The sequence below is a fragment of the Delphinus delphis genome, chromosome 2 (genome assembly GCF_949987515.2).
Source record: "Delphinus delphis chromosome 2, mDelDel1.2, whole genome shotgun sequence".
NCBI lineage: Eukaryota > Metazoa > Chordata > Mammalia > Artiodactyla > Delphinidae > Delphinus > Delphinus delphis.
This window is the reverse complement of record NC_082684.1, coordinates 169,688,801-169,708,723: the sequence shown is the minus strand read 5'-3', so window position 1 is coordinate 169,708,723 and position 19,923 is coordinate 169,688,801. Positions and strand designations below refer to the sequence as shown.

Genomic DNA, 19,923 nt, shown 5'->3' with positions numbered 1-19,923 from the left:
TAAAAAGATCTCCCATGCTGCAGTGAAGACCTGGCACAGCCAAATAAATAAAGGTAAATATTAAAAAAAAAACCCATACAATCATCTTCATAGACTCAGAACAAGCATTTAACAAAATCCAAAACCCTTTCATGATAAAAATTGCAACTAGAAATAGAAGGGAGCTTCTCAACTTGATAAAAGCATCTATGAAAAACAAAGGTAATACCAGCTTAATGGTGAAAGACTGAAAGCGTTCTCTTCCAAGATCAGGAACAAGACAAGGATGTCTACTTTCTCCTCTTTTATTTAACACTGTACGGGAAGTCTAGCCAGGGCAATTATGCAAAAAAAAGAAATAAAAGGAATCCTGGTTGGTAAGGAAGAAGTAACACTATTTCTTTGCAAATGACATGATCTTGTTTACAGAAAATCCTAAGGAATCCACTAAAAAAATGATTAGCACTAATAAATGAATTCAGCAAGGTTGCAGGCTACAAGATCAATATACAAAAATCAGTTGTAGGGGCTTCCCTGGTGGTGCAGTGGTTGAGAGTCCGCCTGCCGATGCAGGGGACACGGGTTCGTGCCCCGGTCCGGGAAGATCCCACATGCCGCAGAGTGGCTAGGCCTGTGAGCCATGGCTGCTGAGCCTGCACGTCCGGAGCCTGTGCTCCGCAACGGGAGAGGCCACAACAGTGAGAGGCCCGCGTACCGCAAAAAAAAAAAAAAAATCAGTTGTATTTCTCTACACTAGCAATGAATAATCCAAAAATGAAATTAAGAAAACAATTTCATGTATAATAGCACCAAAAAGACTAGAATACAAAGGAATAAATTTTGAAAAAGAAGTGCAAGACCTGTATGCTGAAAACTACAGCACATCATTGAAAGAAATTAAGGATGACCTAAGTAAATGGAAAGACACCCATGTTTATGGATCAGAAGGCTTAATATTGTTAAGATGGCAATGCTTCCCAAATCCATCTCCAGATTCAATGCAATCCCTAACAAACTCCCAGCTGGCTTTTTCCCCCAAATTAACAAACTTATCCTAAGAATTACATAAAAAAAAAAAACAAGGGACCCAGAATAGTCAAAACAATCTTTTAAAAGAATAACAAAATTGGAGGACTTGCATTTCCCAATTTCAAAATTTACTACAGAACTAAAGTAATCAAGACTGTGTAGTACTGACATAAGGATAGACATGTAGATCAAGTGAATAAAACTGAGCCTTTAGGAATTAATCTTTACATTTATGGTCAACTGATCTACACCAGGGGTGTCAAGACAGTTCAGTGAGGAAAAGAATTATCTTTTCAACAAATGGTGTGGGACAGCAGTATATCTACATATGCAAGAATGTAGCTGGACCCTTACCTCACACCATGCACAAAAATGTACTCAATATGGATCACAGACTTAAACGTAAGAGCTAAAAGTATAAAACTCTTAGGAAAAAACACAGGGGGTGAATCTTTGTAACCTTGGGTTAGGCAATGGTTTCTTAGATACAACACCAAAAGCAGAAGGGACAAAAAACCAAACAGATAAACAGGACTAGATCAAAATAAAAAAAATTTATTTTTTTGGCAAATGATGGCAACAAGGAAGTGAAAAGATAAGTCACAGACTGGGAGAAAATATTTGCAAACCATATACCTCATAAAGGACTTGTATCCAGAATATTAATGAACTCTTACCATTCAATAATTAAAAGACAATCCAATTTTTTTAAATGGGCAAAGAAGAAGATATACAAATGGCCAACATGAAAAGATGCCCAACATTATTAGCCATTGGGGAAACAGAATCAAAATCACAATAAGATACCACTTCACATCCACGAGGATGGTCATAATCAAAAAGATACACAACAGTGGTGTTCATGTGGATGTGGAATAAGTGGAACCCTCATACATTGCTGGTGAGAATGTAAAATGGTGCAGCCACTGTGGAAAACAGTTTGGTAGTTCCTCAAAATATTCAACAGTAACCATGTGACCCAGCAATTCAGCTCCTAGGGATATACCCAGAGAATTAAAAAGATATGTCCACACAAAATATTGTGCATGAATGTTGAGAGCAAATATTATTCATAATGGGAAAAAAGTGGGAACAACCCCAATGTTCATCAAATGATGAAGAGATAAACAAAACGTTGTCTAGTTACGTCACGGAATATTATTTGGCAACAAAAAGGAGAAAAGAACTGACACATGCTACATCATGGATAAACTTTGAAAACATTATGCTAAATAAAATAAGCCAATCACAAAAGACTACATGTTGTATGATTCCATTTGTATGAAGTGTCCAGAAAAGGTAAGTCTATGGAGACAGAAAGTAGAATTACTAGGAGGGATGGGGAGTGAGTGCTAACAGGTATTGGTTGCTTATTTGGAAGGAAAAATGTTCTAAAATTATAATGTGGTAAAGGCTACATAACTCTGTGAATATTCTAAGAAAAAAAATTGAAACGTACACTTCAAATGGATGAATTGTATGGTATCTTAATTATATCTCAATAAAACTGTTAAAAAAGCAACGTATGGGGCTTCCCTGGTGGCGCAGTGGTTGAGAATCTGCCTGCTAATGCAGGGGACACGGGTTCGAGCCCTGGTTTGGGAGGATCCCACATGCCACGGAGCAACTAGGCCCGTGAGCCACAACTACTGAGGCTGCGTGTCTGGAGCCTGTGCTCCGCAACAAGAGAGGCCGCGACAGTGAGAGGCCTGAGCACCACGATGAAGAGTGGCCCCTGCTCGCCACAACTAGAGAAAGCCCTCGCACAGAAACGAAGACACAACACAGCAAAAATAAATTAATTAATAAACTCCTACCCCCAACATCTTCTTAAAAAAAAAAAAAGCAATGTATGCATATTTCGCATTGCCTATTTCATACCTTTCTTTGGCTTCCTTGAGGGCAAGTTCAAGTCTCTCCACCTTCTGGTTTCCTTCCCTTAGACAAAGCAGGAGCTGGCTCACAGTTAATTCCTCAAATTCCAAATAATTCCTGGCACCTTCTGCAGATTTGCTCCTACATCAGGACAGCATAGAGGTTAAAAGGTTTTCATGAGAAAACAAAAATGTCAGAGTCTACGAATATTACTGGAACCGGTTTAAAGGAACTGCTTTCCAGAATATTCTCTAGTTAATTCTCATTTACAGACCAAGCACAGCTGGCCCAGTGACCACCAGTGCCTCACTCCTCCATGCTTTCCAGGGAAGGAGTGGGGACTGATGGGTAGGCTCGATTTACACTGCACGTGCTCGCTTCCTCCAAATGGTCACCATTTCCACGGCACCAGACCACAGGACCCACCGAAACAGTGGGGCAGAGGTAGCCCTGGTTTTTGGTGTCCGGCTTTTCTAGAGGACTAATCTCCAGGAAGACCACAGTCATACAAAGGGCACAAGCATGTGTGCTGCCCATGGTGACATGCAGACCACCGGCCTTTCTCCATCTCGACTGAAACCACCACGTTCTCTAGTCAGGAGAAGAAAATCATTTTTGTTTCTGGTTTCAAACAATTAGAGAAGAGAAATGTAGGCACTGTTGGCATGTCAAATATTTTTCTTGATTTCCAACTCAGATTAAATCAAGAGGCAGTTCAATGATGAAGAAAACCACAACGAGCACTGCAGCAACTAAACATTCTGGACAGCTATGCTGATGCCAACAGCAGCTGCTCTTTCAGTAACCTACTCAAGGTCACACATCTAACAAAAAGCCAGGATTCAATCCCAGTTCCCATCGCCAAAGCTCAAACTCTGAACCTAGAAATCCATCTCTGACTCCTTAAAATACTTTCAAACAGGGTAAGGAAGCTGTTATTAAAAAATAGCTGTGTGGGGACTTCCCTGGTGGTCCAGTGGTAAAGAATCAGCCTTACAATGCAGAGGACGCGGGTTCGATCCCTGGTCGGGGAACTAAGATCCCACATGGTGCGGGGCAACTAAGCCTGTGCACCACAACTACTGAGCTGGCGCACCTCAACCAGAGCCCGCCTGCTGCAAACTACAGAGCCCAAGTGCTCTGGACCTGCACCACAACTACAGAACTCACACGCCCTAGAGCCTGCGCGCCACAGCTAGAGAAGAGAAAACCCACACGCCACAACTAGAGAGAAGCCCTTGCACCACAACAAAGAGTAGCCCCCGCTCGCTGCAACTAGAGAAAGCCTGCGCGCAGCAACAAAGACCCAATGCAGACAAAGATAAATAAATATAAATAAATAAATTTTTTAAAAAAAGCAATAGGGGAAAGGGGGAAGCTGAGGAATTTCTAACTAAAAAAGGGAGTAACTTTCATTTCTGCCAACTGCCCTGTTTGATGAAAAAATATTATCTAATCCTGATTTTCTCCCTTATACAAAGGCTTGGGAGCATAACTGAAAAAAAAAATAACCCACTTTTATGTTTTATAAGTACATTCATCAAGTTATAGAAAAAAGATACTAAAAGCCTATGAGGGAAGAGATCCTTAGGGAAATTTTCAGATAACTCTTCTTAAGCAGAGTCATGCAGTAGGAACCTGCTTACAGAGGATGAGCTGACAGCGCATTCTGGGTCAGAGCTGCTTGCAAGAGACTCAGGTGCCCAGTTCCCCTGCCGTCTCCTCCTCAAGGTCCCCCCACCTCTTAAGATGTCGGCTTCCTAATATCTACTTGTCACAAGTCTACTTGCAGTTCACCAGGTAAGATATCTGGGCACTTTCAAAAAACAGCCACCGTCACTCAGAGCAACAACAGTCATTGCTATGGAAGATTATCCTGAATTAGTCACCTTGGCTTGTACTCGGGAATGAACAGGGAAGACGAAATGGAAACTTCCCCCTTATCAGCTGGGCAGCCTGGTCCGGATCAGACTGCACCGGTAAACAAATCAGGAAACATGGGTCTCTTAATTGAGAAGAAGCTTGTTTTCACTGCCCATCTGATGGAGACGAAACACCTCTACACAGAGTGGTGAGGGGTCAGTTCACCGACAAAGGCACCAAACATAGTTTTTCTTCTCCACCAGTTGGGGCTGCAACATTAAATAGCAATTCAAATGGAACATTCTTGAAAGGTCCCGGTATAAATTAATAAGTGGCTTTTTCAGCCCACCATGTTTGGCCTCCCAGGGGAGAGCTGAAAGTGACAAGACTGCCCAGCGTGTCTGTCTGAAAGCCCTAGTCTGTCTTCACATACATGTCAGTGGAATCAGTTCTTGTGGGCCCAGGACTTGGCTTGATTTCTTTCGTTGCCACATCTGCTTCTCCCTCCTGTAAAAGCAGAAATGAAAGGGATTTAACATAGTATGTCTGCAAGACAAATTCCTTATCAAAAGAGAAAAAGGCAAAAGAGCAGGAATTTGGATGACACACAACCCAAGGAAACTATCAAACGTGGAAATGTGAGACGTTTAAATTCGGTCACTCAAATGTAATGGAAATTTACCCTTCCCTCAACCTGCACTCCCCGTCAGGACTATAAACATCCAGGCGAAGACGAGAAGGTCGAGAAGGTCGGGCTCCTCTCATTCAGCAGTCAACCTGACCGCCAGCACAGGAAAGCTTATCTTCTTCTCTTTCTCCTTGGCAGTTCCCTTCTCCCCGACCAGATTAAGGTCACACAGAGCTAGTGACAGTTCCACATACCTTTCCCACACAGTCCTTTAACATGCAAAATGTTAGAACTTGCTGAAGCCACGTTGAAAAGAAGGCTGTTTTCTGCGGGCCAGGCTCACAAGCATAGGATGGCTCCTATTAGAAATCTGCATGCATGTCGGGCCACTTAGGGAACAGGAAGACTCAGACACTTAAATGATTTGAAAGACGTTTCTTTTTCTTTTTCTTTTTTTTAATATTTATTTGGCTGCGTCGGGTCTTAGTTGAGGCATGCGGGATCTTTCGTTGCAGCGTACGGGCTTCTCTCTAGTTGTGGCACGTGGGCTTCATTGCCCTGCAGCATGTGGGATCTTAGGTCCCTGACCAGGAAACAAACCGGCATCCCCGGCATCAGAAGGCAGATTCTTAACCACTGGACCACCAGGGAAGTCCCTTGAAAGACATTTCTATTCCAGTGAGCTAGCAGAAAGATCTTCCAAAAATACAGAGATGGTTCTAGACAATTCTGTGTGTGCACACCATTCCTAAATCTTGGGCAGTGTTTTTCTGTTCACAGAAGCAAGGCAAGAAAAACATGTTGACACTAGAAATAACTGTCACTCGTCAGTGAGGGAGAATATTATGCTAACCATTCATCCCAAAGAAAGAAGCCTCATTTGGAAACTTCTGATACGCTCCTTGGGCTTCCTGAATTTTATCAGCTATCTGCAGAAGGTTAACGCTTTGATCAACGCTGTGTTTTCATAATCTTTGCTCACTTGCAGAAAGAGTCCTCTGACATTAGTGTACTTCCTGATTAGTATTTTACTTCGCTTGACTTCAGCCCCCCTTCATCGAAAATTTATGAGGGGCGTGGGTGGTAGGGCTATTAAGAGCCATTCTGCAACTCTGTTCACCTTGTGCACAGCGAATAAATGAGAAGGTAAAGTCGCACTCGACCATTTCAGACACATCCATTAGTTATTAAGCTTTCGTAAGGTGCCCCTCACCCCACCCCACTCCCACTTACCTACAAAGTCGAGTTTTCTCTTTCAGAGACACAGGTAACCTCTCTGCCTGTATCAGACGTGTACTCCAACAAAGCCGGAGTGACTGTGTGTGTGAGGGAGGATTTTCTCCTCCTGGGCTTGTCTCCCTCACCCTGTATGCAGTTTTTTTCTAGTAGCAGAGGAGAGGTCCCTCTGGGCTTCACTTACCTTCTGTGCTCTTTAGCAGGACTGCCTGCACGCCAGCTACCCCGACACATGCTTCCCACCAGGGATGGGCCGGCACATGCTGCCTCGCCCAGCTCGCGTCATTTGGGGTTGCACATACATGCCAGTTAGACCACCCTGCCTTCAAACCCTGTTCTCGGGGGTTCCCTAGCAGCTGCCGTTAGAGGGCAGGGACAAGCCAGGGTATTCCCTGAGGGTACAACCAGAACCGCTCTGCTCTTTCTTTTCTCCACTTCTTAGTTTTAATATACCAACGTTCCTCGTAAGACTTTGCTTGAAAAGAGGGTTCTGTTATTAGTAAGTGTTTTAAAGCCTTTTGATTTTACCGCATCTGATCACAACTCCGCTTACCTAAGTGAAATGCTGAACACAGCTTTGAGTCCTGGGCTGAAAAAGTTTATGCCTTTTTTTTCTTTTTAGGTCAGTCACATAAATTTGTCAGGACATACTGGAAGAAAAAGGACTATCTCTTGTCAGGACATACTGGAAGAAAAAGGACTATCTCTTTGGTCATAAAAGGTAATCAGTATTTTCCATTTCAGCTATGATAGCCACAAGCATCATGTTATACATTTACGCTGACTACGCTGAAGTTTCCCCACTATCTGGCTACCTCATGTTGAAAGGAAATGGTGGTATTTGTAGCAGCTGTCCAGGTGAGGTTTCTGTAACTTGCTTAAAACAAAACCCAAACCAACACACTTACGGCCATCCTGATTTCAACAAAGGAGTCTTCGGAGGGGCCACCTGAGTTCAGCTTGAGTTGTAATTCAGACACGATGCCCAGCAGATCGACCTTTTCAGCTTGAAGGCGTGCCACCTGGGTCTTCAGCTGTTCCACTTCCTGTTCTGCTTCTGCCTTGGGGACCTCGGGGACGAGGAGCAAAGTGAATTAATGAATCACGCTAGGGACTTGGCCATCAGACTCGAGTGTCTCCATACCCACTGGCAAGACAGCTATGCTTTACAGTAGGATATTCTAGCTTATCCTTAGCCATTTATTTTGACATGCCAATTAAAATGGAAAAGCTTACATTATTTTATCATATGCAAACAAGTGGAAGTTAAAATAACCTCATGACAAGAAAGGCTTCCTCAGCATGCTGAAATAATCTGATGCCATGAAAGTAACCAGCCAGACTTTGGCAATGGTAGACTTGTAAATTCTAGTCCCGAATTCCACAAAGAACTGCCACAACTCAACCTCTTGCCTTTTTCTCCCCCCTACAAATGCATACCCACCCCTACTCTCCCCATTCTTGTCATGTCTACTCAGAAGCCAGAGCACCAAGGGCATAATGTTATAGTAATAACAAAACACAACGAAATTCTCCCAGGTATGTAGTCTGGTTGCTACAGTACTCTATGCTCATGTTTTAAGGTTGCTAAAAATAAGTCTGGTGAGAAATAAGAAAACTGAAAATTCAGAGGCTGGTACCAAGGGTGGAAAAATTAAATTTCTGCCTCTATAAAAATTAATAATAAACATTAATATTTCCCTGAGTACCTGCTGTGTTCATCCTGTTGCAGTTACTACATATGACAAAGTCATAAGAGAAAGAGCCTGTGGACATGTGGTGTTTTTACTTGGGAGAAGGGAGAGCAGATTCTAGTCCACACTCTGCTAATCAGAGCACGCGTCACCTTGAGCAGATTCACTCCATGTCTTGGCTTCAGTTTTCTCGGCTCAGAAAGAAAGACGTGGTACCACATGGTCTCTGTGGTCTCTTCCAGTCGTGACCTTCTTAGCCTCTCTGATTTCTTCCCTCACTGCTCTTATGGACATGGTACCACCAGAAACACATACACTTGAGATTATCAGAGGATTGCAACACACAGAAAATTCTCACACACACACACACACACACACACACACACACACACCCTATGACAGATCTCCTAAGGAATGGTAAACAGGCCCAAAGGCTTATAGTAAAACCAAAAAATTATCAGAAAGGCTTGTGCACGGACCATAAACCAGCTAGTCCATGAAGTATTAAGAAGAGAGGGCTTGGTAGTAACTGGCAGCATGGAAATGCCCCTCACACCAGTGGAATCATGCTCTGCCTTCATTTGGACCATCGTCTTGCTAGGAAACTCCCACAAGCGTTACAAAAAGCAACGTGTTGTAAAACTGAAGGGTTAGGTCTGTAAGGAAAGGTTAGAAGCCTGTGCAGTCTCTCCTGGTAATGACTCAGACCAAAGAAATGTATATTTAAAGGCACGAAAACATAAAAGAAAATGTACTGCCTAGCCTGGTACTAGGAAGCAGGCGGGGAAGGGCAAGACTATGCTCTGTGAGGGATTTTCACATCCACCCTCTTGCCCTCCCTGAGTACACTGTGAAGAATGGACTTTTAAGGAAGGAAATAAGAGTTTTAAACAAGGGTCTGACGACCAGGGATATAAGGCCATGACTCTAGAATCTCAGATGTCAGGTTAGTTTTCTTTTATGCAACTGTGCGGATCTCTTAACTACCCTGGGGAAATTACGGATCCGCTTATTTGGCTATAAAACACCTTATGAGGTGACACTTTAAATTTCTCTTCATTTCACCTGTTAAGGCTCTGTGCATCGTCTTCCCGGACTAAACTTCCAGGGCTTATTCTCTGGATCTCAAGCCCAGCTCCATTATTTGTTATGCGTTTCATCAGTTTTGAGCACTTAGCACTGATTAGCCTTCGTGACACAACAATTTCTCTGTCTTTTTCTGTGCTTATATTGTCCTGGAAATGTGCCCAGGATGATATGCCATTTTATAATCCAAAAACAAGAGTCTATCTAATGACCTTTGCCTGGCCATTTGTAGTTAAAAGTTAAAAAGTACTCTTTAGAGATCATTACGATGTATAATTCAGTGAAACTGGACAGAACCAGTAATGCCTCGGCCTCACCCTAAAGATCAGAGGCAGATTTCCGAAGGAAATTCCCTGCTCCCTTCCCTTGTGTGACACAGACCACAGGAGAGGCCCTGATGGCTTGTGGGGGTGGGTGAGTGGGGAGGAGGGGCGCATCCTGCAGAAGCAGCAGCAAAGACAGGCCAGCATGAGTGAGGAAAATCTGAGGCCTTGAGAGCTTTAGTAAATCAGGAAGATGAGGGTCTAAATTAAAAACAACTGGGCTTCCCTGGTGGCGCAGTGGTTAAGGATCCGCCTGCCAATGCAGGGGACATGAGTTTGAGCCCTAGTCCGGGAAGATCCCACATGCCGCGGAGCAACTAAGCCTGTGCGTCACAACTACTGAGCCCGTGTGCCACAATTACTGAGCCTGCGCTCTAGAGCCCGCGAGCCACAACTACTGAGCCCGCGTGCCTAGAGCCCGTGCTCTGCAACAAGAGAAGCCACTGCAGTGAGAAGCCCATTGCACTGCCCCCGCTCGCCGCAATTAGAGAAAGCCCGCACGCAGCAACGAAGACCCAGTGCATCCAAAAATAAATAAATTAAATAAATTAAAAAAAAATTTTTTTTAAACCAAAAAACAACAACAACAACACAAGTGGTCCAGGGGACAAACATTACAGAAGAGGCAGGGGGGGCAAGGGGTGGACCTGGGAGGTACAGTTTGGGGGGATACAGCTGATGACCAAGGGTTTTTAAGAGTCCTAAACGTCACTTTGTCCCAAGGACTCATTTCTGAGTCCTGCTTGTAGTTTGCTTCAGCTGATCGTCTGAAAGAAGCTGTCCAGAGCTCCAGCTTCTGATCTCAACTTCTTCCAATACTGGGACATTTTTGGAAAACCTACAGGCAGACTATCTCAGGCAGACAAACTGCTTCTGGAAGCTTCCTTTTTGGCTTCAAAGTGCTAGGCCCCCGCAGGCTGAAGCCAACTGTCAGCCCACATCCCAAAAGCCAAGGGAGGAAAACAAAGTGAGATATTTTCTTCCAGCAAGTAGAAAATTACCCATATATCCCAGTGATCATTTCTTCAGAGTATTCTACCTCAAAAATATTTAGACAATGAGAGGTTTCGCCCAAAGAAGTGACTTAATGCCCTTTGAACTGTAAGACAAACTGAAGCATCAGACATGATAACTCTTATCAATAATGAAACATTTGCAATGCAAATACAAATTTATTAAAGCTGAATGTTTTCATTGTCCCATGAGCAGGAGTCGATGAGTAAGATCATTGATATAAACTATGATATTTTTCTAAACAACTTTTCATTCTTTAGATTATTCCATATTTCTCTTTTCCTTATTTTATTTCTTTGTTTGTATTCTTTACCTATTTAAGAAATTAGACATCAACAAAGTTCAAGGTAAAGTCTCAAGAAAAATCACTGATGAGGGGAGGGATAAATGAGGAGTATGGAATTGACAGATACAAACTACTTCCTGTAATAAACCATGATGGAAAAGAAAAAAAATAAGGGAACAGATACAAACTACTGTACATAAAATAGATAAGCAACAAGGATTTACTGTTTAGCACGTGGAACTATAGTATGTATCTTGTAATAACCTATAATGGAAAAGAAACTGAAAAAAATTTATATAACTGAATCACTTTGCTGCATACCTGAACTAACACAATATTGTAAATGAACTGAAAAAAAAAATAAGGAAAGAAAATCACTGATATCCAAGAATTAACCCAGTGTTCCATCCTCCCTAAAGCTGTTAAGTTCTAGGTTTGGAAGAAAATGAACTGCAGATGTCCATCTAAACAAATAATACCCAGTGAGCCTTAGAATATGGGCAGAGGCTTCAAATGTGCTCTGATTTTCTTTTTCACTCACATCTTTGATACTCGTTCTCAGGTGTGAGCACACTTCTTGGGTTCTTTGGGTCAGTGGAAATGTGGCAACCCTACAGCCTCATATCACATGACATTTGTCAAACCAGTTTTCAGAAGTAAATGTAAAACATAAAGCGAGGAATCTATTTTAGATGGAGAGAAAGGACAAGGTCAATGAGTGAAAATTCTGAGTGACAGATTTCTAAAGTGTAATTCTACACCAAAGACATAAACTGACGACTAACACTTGGATGGTTCTAGGCAGAGGTCCTTCCGTACCATCTATAATGAATACAAAATACTGACTTATAACCGTAACACTCTTTTGACTATAATCAATATGGTCAAAGCTTCACCCATTTCTTTCCTTCACCAGAGATTATCCATGACCCTTAAAATTGTAACCAATGTTCTCATCAAGCACACTTCTTTCAAGATAATGCAAAGCACCCATCTAGCCTGCACCGTGAAAGGTTTTGATCTAGACGTCTGGTCAAGTAAGACTGCACTACAGATACGAACAGAGTAAAATCACAAGTGGTCAGTCTGCTCACCTCGAATGACCTTTCAGTTTTCCCTTTTAGTTTTCCGAGGTCCTGCTTCAGTTTTTCATTTTCAAGACTCAGTGCCGTTAGGCGCTCTTTGGCTTCTTTGCTCTGGGTCTCAAAAAAAAGGCGTTCTTCCTTCTGCTTTTCTGTCCAGGCTGAAAGCTCCTCAAATCGCCCTTTCATAGCTTGATTGTTCAGCTTCATGGCTTCTGCATGGGGTGCAGAGGGAGAGTGTCACACCAGGGGACTGGACTTGGGGACATGAATGGAACCCACCTGGGCCCCGGGGTCAGCCGGAAAGACTGCGAAGCAAGATGAGTGAGTGGTTTCCACTTCCAGACAGGACTAGCAGAGTCTAATGTCGTCTCTAGTCCTGAAGAGTCTCAAGAAAATAAAATTGATTTTATTGACTTATTATAACAAAATGTCTATTAATAACTACATAGACTGAGGTCCATCACTCCTGGATTCGAACACTGGTTCTCCCAAAAACCATGGCTGGAGATATTAGAATGCTTTCTTTTAAGGTAATATTTAGGACTAACTCTGTAATAATAGCAGCCTTGTTTTCTTTTTCCTTTTAAATGGGCTAAATGTCATTATACCATTTCCCAGAGATGCATACTCTTTATTTTTACCTGTATCCAAAAGTAAACAATGGAAACAGCTTTAGCCTTACTCAGAGCTAATTCTGTGCTCTTTCTTCCCCCAAGGAACCAGGCGCAGAGACAGGGATTCACCTATAAGCTATTACCAAAGGATGGCATTCCCGAAGGCCCAGCGTGAATGAAGAAACATGGGGCCGGTGCTGCTCACCTTTCAGCTGATGGTTCTCAATTAGAAGCTCTCTCATCTGCTGCAGCAGCTCATGCGGGGTGAACGTGTCCAGGTTCGGGTGAGCCAGACTGGGGGGTCCATTTCCTGTGGTTTCGTTGGGGCTGTCCCCCTTTTCAGTCAGGCAGCTAACTGGTTGGTGGGACATGGCAGCAGTTCCTATGGAAAAGTCACAAACCAAAAATATAACTGTTCCCCTCTGCATGGCGTCCTCATGAGTCCCACAAGCCCATGTGCAAGTGCTAATAAGTATTCTACAAGGTGCTTTCTCTCCCATTACATATATATATATATATATATATATATTTTTTTTTTTTTTTTTTTTTTTTTTTTTTTTTTGCCGTACGCGGGCCTCTCACTGTTGTGGCCTCTCCCGTTGCGGAGCACAGGCTCCGGACGTGCAGGCTCAGCGGCCATGGCTCACGGGCCCAGCCGCTCCGCGGCATGTGGGATTCTCCCGGACCGGGGCACGAACCCACGTCCCCTGCATTGGCAGGCAGACTCTCAACCACCGCGCCACCAGGGCAGCCCTCTCCCATTATATTTTGAACAACCTTGATTCTTCCTTTTTAAACAAAAAAGGTACATCCTAGCTTTAGTTTGTATGTGTATGTCTGTGTATAAGTGTGTATAAAGGGGTACAGCGAGGAGATGGGGGATAGAGGAGGGAGAGACGGACATGATACCACGATGATCAGGAATCCTAACGTGGGGAGTTCAAGAGGCTTTCCATGTATACATTTGTAGATGTTGGCAAAGTATTATTAAATGGATTTTTCCCCAGAAAAATCTTTAAGCTCAAATCTTCCTATTTTGGGTGCAATTGTATGGTATGTGAATTATATCTCAATAATTAATTGTTACAAAATCTCTTTATTTCTTGTATATTTGGCTGAGAGGAAAGGGAGAACTAACATATTTCGAATGCTTACTATGCTCTTGATCACTGCACCAGACTGTCAGTTTCTAATCCTCACTAAAACTCAACTAGACAGCCATTTTCCTGGTGACAGAGCTGAGTTCACAGAGGTTTTATAGCTCATCCAAGGTCACTCAATGAAGGGCACAACCGAGCATTAAGGATGATTCCAAAACCCAGCCCTGTCATACAGTGAAGGCAGCACTGAATACTTAGGCTTCCATAGTCGATACTTTTGCAAAGCGTTCTAAAAGACTAAGAAAGTCTTGCTTAGTTGTTGCATATTCTGAGAATACTTTAAGCATACCACTTTATTTGTCGAGGGGTCAGTGTGACCATAAATAAGATAGATGGGCGTATCCCAACTGTACTTCTGTATGGCCTACCACCTGGGCAAACACAGAAATCAAATGCTGTGGGCAAACATTTTCCTTTACACATTTCACAAAGATGATGATATACCTTTTCATGAGGAATTGCAGAGTTACGGCATCAGTCACTGGAAGCTGAGGAGAGAGAAGTGCTCTCTGATCTATTGCTGTATAACCTCTGGGTGTGCTCTATAGATAAACATGGAAGGCGGGCCCATTCACCTCACCCAGAGTTCAGATTCCACTTCACCCATCCATCGCACACTGCCAGAAATCTTAAAGAAATAACCAAGGCTGCCGGAAGGATTTTTTCTTCTTACTTCTTAGCAATAACAGTCAACGAACTGCTTACAAACAAGTTACTAACAAATTTTCACTGCGTCCAAAGAACCTCGTCCCTGTGAGAAGTTCCCACGTGTGCCGATAGAACCTGCCACTGCCGACAGGAAGGCAGAGAACAAATGACTCTCTCTCTAAGAGGCTGCAAGGGAAGCTTCAGTTATGGTTTTTGTTGTTAAGTCCCTGCGCATGTTAGGGCAGAAGCTGGGGAAACCACCATGTATTAACGCCCGTATATTAATGCACCAAACCCTTGGGGTGCAGAGCGGTGCTTCTTTCCCACTGGCAGGAGGCAATCCCTCGGCTCTCTGGAGGTCTCCTGGAACTGAGAGCCTGGTGACCTGCTTTTGGTCTAAAGGACCTGTAAGGTGAGCTGGGATGAAGTGAGAGAGCGGCATGGACTTACAAATACTAGCAAATGTAAAATAGCTAGTGGGAAGCAGCCGCATAGCACAGGGAGATCAGCTCAGTGCTTTGTGACCACCTAGAGGGGTGGGATTGGGAGGGTGGGAGACGCAAGAGGGAGGAGATATGGGGATATATGTATATGTGTAGCTGATTCACTTTGTTATACAGCAGAAACTAACACACCACTGTAAAGCAATTATACTCCAATAAAGATGTTTAAAAAATAAATAAAATAAAGGACCTGTAGGAAATCAGAGACAGTGCTGCTGAGGGGACAGCCGGCCCCCAGCACTGTGGCCTGTGTGATTCCTCTAGAGCCGCTGGCACAGGAAAGGCATCCTCATGGAATTCTTTAATGAGGACGGCAAGTCTGTGAAGTGAAAAACACGGATAAAGCATTTTGAGCCTTTTGAAAGCATATCCTGATTCATTTAGAAAGAAGTACACTGCTAAAGTGTGCTATCTCTTAGCATTAGGTGACCAGAATAGACTGCTCTTGTTTTCCCCAATAAAGTAATTTGGATTATTTTGCATAAAATAATTTGGATAAAGCCAGTTTCTGACTTTCCATAAAACTCATTTTTGCATAGTACTATGTTGGCGCTAAAATTTCATAAAAATGGGTTTTTACTAAATAACAGTGCTCCTATCTATTTTGCAAAGAATACTAAAATTCTAAGTAATTGACAAAGATAAAATCCTTGTAACGTGTGTCATTCACTTGTCAATATTAAATTTCCTCAGGTATTCAAGGATTAGACTATACTTTGGAGACCTTTAACAGATTTGTTTTTAAAGTATCTAAAGCAGAGGGAGGGAAGAGTAGGGGAAGGGGGAGGGGAGAGAAGGGAAGGGGGAGGGGAGAAAAGAGAGACTGTTCCTTCCGGTATTTTTCCTCCTTGACTTTCCGTTATATCTCCACCAAGACTTGAGGCACAACTGTAACAGTTAAAACCGATTCTACTTATCAACTTTTTCTGGTTGCCCAGATTTTAGAAGGACATGAGAGAAAAAAAAAACAAACAGGGTTATGCTGAGGGAGACGGTAGAAAAATAAACCGGGTGCCACTAACCAGACACGTGACCTTGAGAACTCATCTGACCTCTGTGATGATTTACTGACTTGCCTAGCAAATGATGATCACTATAGCTGCTTTCAGCTCAAAAGCCCTATGAAAAGTATTAAGCTTCTAGCAAGATCACAGTCCAACCCGCACTGTCCAGCACGTACACCCCAGCACCCTCATAGCCATGCTGCCCTCTCTCACTAATACATACGCCCGTCCCGATTATAGTGAGCTCTTTGCTACGCAGCATTGTTAGGAAAACTATTTGGTAATTCAAATGTCATAGTATATAAGAAGTTAACATAAATGCCAAACATAAGCACATAAATACTTATAAACAAAATTTTACCAAAAGCGATTTAATTGATTTTTGGTGACTCAAAGTGCATTTTATGATTTTAGAATATTTGGGGGGCGTCATTACAACCTATCACAGTACAGTGCGTATATGAGATGTCTACTGGTAGAATGCCAGGTAGAGAAAGCTGAACTCTCTAAATGTTTAGCATCACCTTGAAATATTTTCAATTGAGAAAATGCAGGGATGTATTATAAATCCTTGCACACATCCTCAAAGGTTATGAACGAAGGAACTAAGCCATTTACTCCAAGATTCTGTCTAATAACAGAATTTCTCATAAAAATCCAACCAATGATCAGAAATGCATCATTTCTAAACAAAGGTGTTTTATTTTTAACTACAGAAGGGTGAATTAATTTAGCACAGGATTTGTCAAGATTTCACCAATGAGGAAAAATAGGAACCACCTGGAAGGTGGAAGATCAAAAGCAAAATCTCCTAGATTTTATCCCTGGATCTGCTATTCAAATTCCTGATTATAATTATTGTTCTTAATTCCAGAGGTCAAGTAATTACAGCAGTGACTTGACTTCGTAGGCAGGAGCTTAAATCTTGTTTCTGAGTTGGCCTTAAAAATGACCCAGCCGAACTTATTCAATGCAGGAATGTCCTGTCCGGTTTCCATGGCAGATGGTCATATAGACCAGGCTCGAATGACTTCAATGACAGAAAAAATGAGCACATGACCTTAGCAGGCAACTGCCCATTCTATTCCAGGATGGCTCTGACTGCCAGAAAGCTGTTTTGTATCCAACAGAAATCTGCCTTACACTGACTTCTCTCCATTGGTCGTTGGACCATCAAGAATAATACAGAATAAACCCAGGTCCTTACCCTGGTGTGGCTGATTCTCCGAACCTGCTGATTAAGTATTCACAGGTTCAATCCCCACATGGATACATTAGTTTTAAACAGTGAAAACCTATTTCCTGATCAGAGACAATTGCTGGCTATTGGCAAATCCTGGTTTGGGTTTTCAAGGGGATTGAGTAACATTCCAAGATTGCATCAACTAAACTCATCACCATCCCGGAAAAAGAACTCAAAGTACATATCCTATTAAGGGGGTAAAAGAAGACTTAGCTTTTATGCCAGAAATGGTACTCTGACTTTCGTAAGTGCAAACATACAGAAAATGGAAATAGACAGCCTCATCACCCAAGGCAGGAACCTGAGAGTTATGCTTGATTCTTCCTATTTGCTCTTCCCCCAAGTCTAATGGGTCACCGAGTCCTGTCACTCCCACCTCCTCTCAATCCCCACCAGCTTAGGTCAGGCCCTTCTTGTCTTGTCTGGCCCACAGAGTACGGGACTTTCGTCTGTTTTGTCCACTGCCGTGTCCCTAGCACCTAGAACATTACGCGACATATATAGGGGTTCAACAAATACTTGCTGAATGAATTTGCATAGCTTCCTCCATGGCTGGACTCATCTCCTTCCACTGCAGCCCCACTACCTCCATGGTTTCTTTCCTAATACCAGGGCATCCCCCTGCTTAAACCCCTCCCACACAGACAGAGTTCCAGCTCCCGAGCAAGACAAACATGGCCTTTCAGAGACTGGCCCCCACTTACCCAGGAGTATCATCTCCTGTCACCAATGCCACTCATGCCGGAGGCACATTAAAGAGCTCACAGTTCTTGGCCTTCTTTTGCTCTTCTACCCTTCCCCGAGATGCCTGGATCTGCTTTTACCCTGGCAAACTCCCACTGGACAGTTCAATGCCAGCTCGAACAGATGTCCTGTGTAAAATGACCTGTTCTTTCCTCTGAGCACCCAACAGCGCTTTGTGTGTTCCACCCCCTTGGTCCTTTTATGTAAAGTACTGTGATCACACCATGCCAGTCTATGTTCCCATCAAACCTAAGTCAAGGTCTCTATTTTATTCTTCCTGCAGACTGGCACACTGAGAGCAGGCTCTCAGGAAATGTCTGCTGAAATGAAATGAAGCTATAGTGTAAGAGGTAAAGTCATACACTTGTAAAACACAAACCCGACATACTAGTATTATGAGTTTTTCTACAGTTCAGTGGCACTCATTTCCGGATTCTTGAACTCAATTTATTTTGAAAATTAGTACCACTTTTAAAATATCACTACTACAAAGGTATCTGGATGTCATTTCATAACACATATTCTATTACTCAACCCACATAATAGGTCAAAGTGAAAACAAGAACTTTCAATATAATTTTTTTCTTTCTCAGTGAAACAGATTTTATTTTCAAAACACAGTTTAATTTCTTCCTTTTCCTTTGGATTTACTATTCCATAGATTCCAAAGAACATATCACACAGTCCAAGTCTCTATAAAATTCAGAAAAAGTGAGGCTTGGAGAAGAGAATACCCATGTGCCCCTACCTAAGGGTGGGGATTCCATGGGAGGGTAAAACAGTGACCAATTCCTTTCAAGAATGTTTGTTTTTGTTTTTTCGGAGAGTTTAGTTGGAACCCATAACATTAATATGCAACTTGAGGTCAGTTACCAAAAAAAAAAAAAATACTACTTTTATAATGAAAAACTAAAATTGGCCCAGTAGAAGAACTGGCCAATCACCCGGAAGACTCTAATTACTGTCCTCTCTACAGGCTACATTTCGACTTGTCTTGCCCAGGGCATTACGGGGCAGTCCCTGGACTGGCCTCTGCTACTGGACCTCCCCAGCCCACTCCAAACTGGGCATATCCTGGGCGGGGTGGCCAGGGCCCCCTAGCTCTTCTCTCCTTCCGGCAAAGAGCAAGGGTGAGGGGTTCTTCTGTTAACAGTGCGTTTGCTTAACCAGATCCCAGGCTTTTGATGTTTTAAGTTTTGGTTTTCCGTTTCATCCTTAAGCAGTGCTGTGGCATATAATTTCCATACAGCAGTCTTCCTGGTGGAGGAAGGAGGCTAGACGGAACCTGGGTTACATTTTCTCTTAGCGATGCTCATTGCTTGCAGCTTACACGATAGAAACAATCCCTTTGGGGTTCTCGGCCTCATCACATATTCATATTCTCTATGTATCTATAAACACACACAAACACATACATACATACATGCCCTCCTAGACACAACGGTTTATGAAGATTCTTTTCAGCTGTTCAGTAATACCGCCACCTTAGAGAGCGGTCACCGGTTCTTCAGTGTCCTGGGCCATCTCGTAAAGCTAGAGTAGTTTGCACGTCTTCCAAAGGTGTGTCCTTAACCCCTTCCCTTAATAATGAGGAACTGGCTGTACAATCATTCCCAACCTGCGGAAGGATGTCAGCCTCAGACCACCTTCATGACCTACAGGGGAAGGCACCTGCGGCCAGCCTGGAGGGTAAAAAAGGGGGAAGGGGCGTTTTGGGCTGGACGCCCCCGCTGCCCTTCCGCACCAGGTCAGGATCGCCAGGGCCCGGAAACCCTCCCAGCGAGCTCAGCCGACCCACCCGAGGGGACGCCCCACCCTCTCCACCCACGTCCCTACTGGCTCCGGGTCGCAGGGAAGGCGGCTACGGGAACCGCTTCCAGGGCGGAGAGGGAGCCCCTACCCGCCCCCT

General features: G+C 43.2%; 1 protein-coding gene across 7 annotated transcripts in view; it reads right to left on the bottom strand.

The window, feature by feature from the left end:
- Nucleotides 1–19,923, bottom strand: part of OPTN (optineurin) — a 43,840-nt gene that overhangs the window by 23,705 nt on the left and 212 nt on the right. For 3 of the 7 annotated variants that reach the window (XM_060006251.1, XM_060006242.1, XM_060006249.1), the window contains exons 2-8: nucleotides 15,214–15,342; nucleotides 14,317–14,360; nucleotides 12,918–13,094; nucleotides 12,108–12,310; nucleotides 7,519–7,680; nucleotides 5,180–5,253; nucleotides 2,890–3,024 (exon numbers count right to left, since the gene is read on the bottom strand). In XM_060006251.1, the coding sequence (XP_059862234.1) occupies nucleotides 2,890–3,024; nucleotides 5,180–5,253; nucleotides 7,519–7,680; nucleotides 12,108–12,310; nucleotides 12,918–13,083 (740 nt within the window). In that variant the 5' untranslated portion in view covers nucleotides 13,084–13,094; nucleotides 14,317–14,360; nucleotides 15,214–15,342. Of the gene's footprint in view, nucleotides 1–2,889; nucleotides 3,025–5,179; nucleotides 5,254–7,518; nucleotides 7,681–12,107; nucleotides 12,311–12,917; nucleotides 13,095–14,316; nucleotides 14,361–15,213; nucleotides 15,343–19,437; nucleotides 19,638–19,923 lie in introns of those variants that run through there. The other 4 variants (XM_060006245.1, XM_060006244.1, XM_060006250.1 and 1 more) reach the window with 4 other exon arrangements.